The sequence below is a fragment of the Dama dama genome, chromosome 29 (assembly GCF_033118175.1).
Source record: "Dama dama isolate Ldn47 chromosome 29, ASM3311817v1, whole genome shotgun sequence".
Taxonomy (NCBI): domain Eukaryota; kingdom Metazoa; phylum Chordata; class Mammalia; order Artiodactyla; family Cervidae; genus Dama; species Dama dama.
In genome coordinates this window covers 20,637,164-20,642,546 of record NC_083709.1, presented here as the reverse complement: position 1 = coordinate 20,642,546, position 5,383 = coordinate 20,637,164, and the positions used below count along the sequence as shown (strand labels likewise).

Here is a 5,383-nt window from a genome sequence, read left to right as displayed (position 1 = left end):
TGGACAGCCGGGGCTGGAAAGCCCATCTCCTTTGACCCAGCCCGCGTGGCTGGCACCACGGCCGTGTCAGAGTGGGATCTGGGCCCCAAGGCACCCCCTGCAGGTCCCAGGGCCGTAAGACCCGGGTTGGGGGCGGGGGAAGGACTCTGGTGACGCCCCCAGGGCTTGAGCGAGGCCCGGCTGACCACTGACTCAGCCTGGGCGCGAGCCCGGCGCGCTTCGCTACTCGGGTGCCGTTGTGCGCCGCTGCCGCCCAGCGCCCGAAGGCAGAGCTGTCGCGGGCCGCAGGACCCCGAGAAGTGCAGCCCTCAGAGCCCCAGAGCCTCGACGTTCTGAGACAGGCGCTAGGGGAACCTCCTGGGAGCTGCTCCAGGGCGGATCGGGTCACCCACATCTGCAACTGGAGAAGGATCCAGGTCCCCGGGGGATATCTCCAGCTGGCACCTCTGGCCCTCGGACCGCGGACTTGGAGCCCCGGCTGCCCCGTGGGCAAACCGGCCCGAGTTCCAGTCTCCGGCCCGCGGCAACCTCGCACCCCGGACTCTCCCAGGACACAGCAGCGGGTCCAGCCGCCCTACTCAGCCCTCCCAGGCAGCGGCGGGACGAGCTCCGGCTGCTCCAAGCTCCCCAAGTAGACCGTGGGCAACCTCTTCTGCCCCGGGGGCCTCTCCCTGGGGTCTGGCCCCCTCGCGCCCCCGCGCGTCCTTCTTTGTTTCTGAGCTTGCTCTGAAAGTGATGTAACCAGGCCAGGCTCGCGCGCCGCTTTCCCTCTTTTCCAGACTAAGTCCTTCCTCCCTCCAGCACCCGGCGCTCTTCGCGCAGAGCTGGGCGCTGGGCTGCGCCGCCGCTCCGCTCCCAAAGCCCTGGAGATCGACGCACCACCTGGATGTAGACTCAAGGGGGAAAGCCAGGCTTTCCTTCCAGAAACAAGGGAGAGAGCCGAGGAAACAGCTGCTGTGGAGGTTTCTAAGGAGACTCAGACTGGCTTTTTTCCCTGTTCCCGGGAGACGGCAGGAAACCTCAGGTACCTTGGCCACCCCAACCGGTGGATATCTATCCGAGAGAGACAGGGGTTGCAATAGTAAGAAGGAGACAGAGAAAAAGCGAGAGCAACAGAAACAGAGGTGGAAATAGAGACGGAGACCAAGACTGACAGCCAGTAGAGTCAGAGAGAGTAAGAAGGATGTTTGATGGGTGGGAAATTGACTAGGATATTTTTGTTTTGTTTTGTTTTTAACCCGGTGCGGTTTTGCCTCTGACAGTAGGGAGGAACACTGCTCCTTGGTCAGCGGGCAGTCGCCAACCCGGATGGAGTGAAAGATGCGGCCCGATGACATCAACCCGAGGACTGGGCTGGTTGTGGCCCTGGTCAGTGTCTTCCTGGTCTTCGGCTTCATGTTCACCGTCTCCGGGATGAAAGGAGAGACTCTGGGAAACATCCCCCTCCTGGCCATAGGGCCCGCCATCTGCCTGCCAGGCATTGCGGCCATTGCCCTGGCCAGGAAGACCGAGGGCTGCACCAAGTGGCCGGAGAATGAGCTGCTGTGGGTCCGAAAGTTGCCTTGCTTCCGGAAACCCAAGGACAAGGAGGTGATGGAGCTGCTGAGGACCCCTTCAGACCTGGAGTCAGGCAAGGGGAGTTCGGATGAGCTGGCTAAGAAGGCGGGCCTCAGGGGGAAGCCTTCCCTCCAAGGGCAGGCCGAGTTGCCTATGGCCAGCTCCATCACCACCCCCCAACCCGTGGAGGAAGGAGAATGCCAGAGCCCCGGCCAGAGCGGGCATCGGGAGGAGACGTCCAGATACTTGGATGGCTATTGTCCCTCGGGCAGCTCCCTCACCTACAGTGCCTTGGATGCCAAGTGCTCAGCCTGGGACAGGTCTGAGCACCCTGAGCCCGAGGATAGCATCTTCTTCGTGCCCCAGGACAGTGTCATCGTTTGCTCCTACAAGCAGAACAGCCCCTATGACAGATACTGTTGTTACATCAATCAGAGCCGAGGCAGGTGGGACCACGAGACGATAGTCTAAGTTTTTGCATACAAGGGTCGCTGTGTTGATAGAAACGTGACTACACTCAGCTCCCAACAGAAGGAAACTGCCCTTCTCCAACAGCCTTCAAACGGTTAGAAACTGCCTGGTATGTGATGGGTGTGCAAGCCTCCGGTGTGTGAGAGTCATGTAAATAGGCATGTTTGGGACACGTTTCAGGAAAGGAGGCTGAGGGTTAAGGACACTGGACAGGCAGTGGGTAGGAAAGGAAGCAGTTTCAATTGCTTTTAAGCAATTTAAATGACATTGGATACTTTGTAAAATATGGCAGAAAGTGCTACCCAGCACCTGCTGAAAGCAAGATAAATCTAGAGTGGGTTGCAGATAACAGACATGAAACGATATGTGGACTACTCATAGGGAAATTGAGCTGCTTTTGGTCTAAAGAAGTTGAATGAAAAAACAATTCAATACTTCATTCTATGAAATGATTTTTTTGTCCGGTGAAAGCTTTTTACACTTAGTATTTGCTGAAGGAAAAAAAATTAAGATAGAATAGCTACATCCCTCCTAAGGCGTGATGGTTACTGGAGAAAGGGGAGTTAAAGACAGGTGAATCATGTAATTGGGTTTTATGGTTATTTACCTTCAGACAAGATCAGGGATTTTTAGTAAAGTAAAATAAGCGTGACCAGTTATGTGAAAAACTAACATTTTTAGATGGCTATGTTACTTCTGAAACTCGTCATTTGTTTTGACTTACTGGGTCTTTATCTGAAGTGTTTTTTAGCATATACTGTCAATCATGTACAATTTCCTCATCAGGTGCAATATGACTTGATGTAATATTTTCATAGATTAGAATTTGTTTTCATCAAGTCAGAATGGACTTTACATATGTGTACAAGTGTCTTTAACATTTCTGGAAGATGTAATTATGATTCTTAAATGCCTTTTAAATTGTGAAGATTGTGACATCAATACCATTAGTCTTGAACTTTCTGCAGAATTTATGCGAAATGTGATGTTTAAATTTCTGGAAATGTCTTTATTTGTACATTTGTTCGACACTCCCAAAGACTGTCAATGCCAGTGAAATAAGTTAATCCACTAGATTTAACTAAAGCCCAGTTTTCATTGAGTTCTGATCAGTGAACATTAAATGACAAAGGTCTGTTTCATTTAATTTTTTGCTGCTGAGGAAAAAAATCACAGTGGGATCCTAACAATGTATTTCCTTTTTCATTTGCTCAACTGGCAATCAACCAAAATACCATTTGATCCCTGTTGAAGAAAAAATTAAATTATATGTAGAAATGGTGGTATATTTCATTTTGAAGATCAGGATAACTTTGCATCCTTTAGAGAATGATTTGCTTTTAATGACTGTATAGTTTCAGCCACTTCCTCCCAAAAGGGGAACTGAGGACAAAAATTTGGGGCATACCTCTTCTGTGTATTTCAAGTCCAACTCTGTAATTCTTTAAGTGTAGCAATTATTTTGTCTTGAGAATTGTTCCCCTAAAATCACAATTTTCTAACCAAATTCAACATCAGAAATATTAAATTGTTGGAAAATGAAATCTGTCATCCTGAGCACATTTTACCACCTCTGTCCCTGAAATGAGGGAAGTGGGACTGACTTACACTAGATTAGTTCTATCGTTCATTCCCGGTTTGGATATTCTATGGCATTATGTCAAAAGCACTTTATATTTTGCCAGGAAATGATTTACAGCAAAATGCATGCCAAAGTTATGTAATTCATAATAACAATTATGATACATGGATTTAGCTCTTGTTGCTATTCAAAAGAATTTTGTAGATGTATGAAAGCATATTTGTTTTGCTACTAAATATTATTTATTCAAAAAAATGCACTTCTGGGGATAAAATAAAGATGATAAGAGTAAAATATTTTTAAGGAGAAAATTTTCAATATTGGTATAACCCCAAATAATCAAATACATATCTTTGCACTAAATGTAATTTACTTTGGATTTGGAATGGAGGAAAAATCATTTCCTAAAATTGTAATGCCTCTTAATAAGTCTAAAGCATTTTGAAAGATGGAAACCATGTTTCTAGGAAGGCAAAAATTATTGGATAACTCTAAGGAATAAAAAGTTGCTCTAATTTGTTTGTCTTTGTGGACATCTTTAGAGGTGAGGAGAGAGCAAGACATCAGAGAGAGGTGTTCACACAGACTCAGCAAATCCTACACAGGGTCTGAAAAGAGATGGCTGTAAGATCAGGTTTGGGATTTGGAAAAGTTACTTTCTGAAATCTTCAATTCAAACTCCATCATATCATACACACACACACACACACACACACACACACACACACACACACACTCCACTTTCCATATCCAAAGTCAGCTACTAGTCTAGAGAGATAAGGTATTTTATCACACTTTCAAGTCCTATTTCAGAAGAAACTTAATTTTAAGTTTCTTCTTCCATCTACCTACTTAAGATACTTAAATTATCTAAGAAGGCATTTGAGGGAACTTTCTGCAATGCTAAACTAATGGTGTGCAAGTGTTGAGCTATGAGGCTTAACTTTGACCAGAAAGAATAAAATGTGTAATTGTGTGTGTGAATTTTGCTTTAACAGTTTATGTTAATCCACCCCTGCCTAACATGAAGCAAGGTAGCCTAGTGCCCCATGTCAACACTTGTTAAGTGCTATTCAGGGTAAAACTGTCATTATTTTGAACAGAGTGGACAAGAAGAGAAAAGGGTCTGAGCCCTTTACAGGAACACAGAGCAGTTCATTCCCATCAACAGTGCTAGCAAATGATTAACATGAACATCACCAACATGAGGATTATTCCTGGTATCCTCTAAGAGCTTTCAGAGAGATATAAATTTAACTCAGCATTGGTTACTTTTACTTTTCTGTTAATCCAAATAGTCATTTCAACTTGATTTTAAATAGGCATTTTATTTTTGAAATCTCCTCTACTGAATTTTTCTTGCTCTATATTCCTATTTATATTATACACTGGTTCTTTTTCCACACTGTTTCTTGAATCCAAAGTGTGAATTCAGCCAAGATAGCCAAGCTGGAGCTTACTTAAACAACTGTTTCGAGATTTAGTTTCTACTGCAATCATGACAAACAAATCCAGATACAGTTAAGTTCAGGCTCTTTTCCAAACCTTGCTAACCAGCCCCTTTGAGAATGTTTTCAGTAGTATGGATCTTAATACTCATAAACTGGTAATGTAGAGAAAAGAGATGCATTCTTTCAAATATTTTTCCTTTTGTTATATCCAACCTCTACTTCTTTATGAATATCACCATCCTACTTCTACAGCATCATTTATTTGGTGAATTAGCTGCTTTATTATTATTTTATAACATTAAATAAAATATTTTTGAAAATC

General features: G+C 45.0%; 1 protein-coding gene across 2 annotated transcripts; it reads left to right on the top strand.

Moving 5' to 3' along the window:
* The first annotated feature begins 480 nt into the window (after positions 1–480).
* On the top strand, positions 481–4,284 carry TMEM215 (transmembrane protein 215). 2 transcript variants are annotated; one of them, XM_061132344.1, is made up of 2 exons: positions 481–1,024; positions 1,266–4,284. In XM_061132344.1, exon 2 carries the CDS (start codon positions 1,321–1,323, stop codon positions 2,026–2,028), a length of 708 nt encoding a protein of 235 aa, XP_060988327.1. In that variant the 5' UTR covers positions 481–1,024; positions 1,266–1,320; the 3' UTR covers positions 2,029–4,284. The 2 variants fall into 2 exon arrangements, with proteins under 2 accessions (XP_060988327.1, XP_060988326.1); XM_061132343.1 differs by having other exon boundaries at positions 1,263–4,284.
* Positions 4,285–5,383: the final 1,099 nt, after the last annotated feature.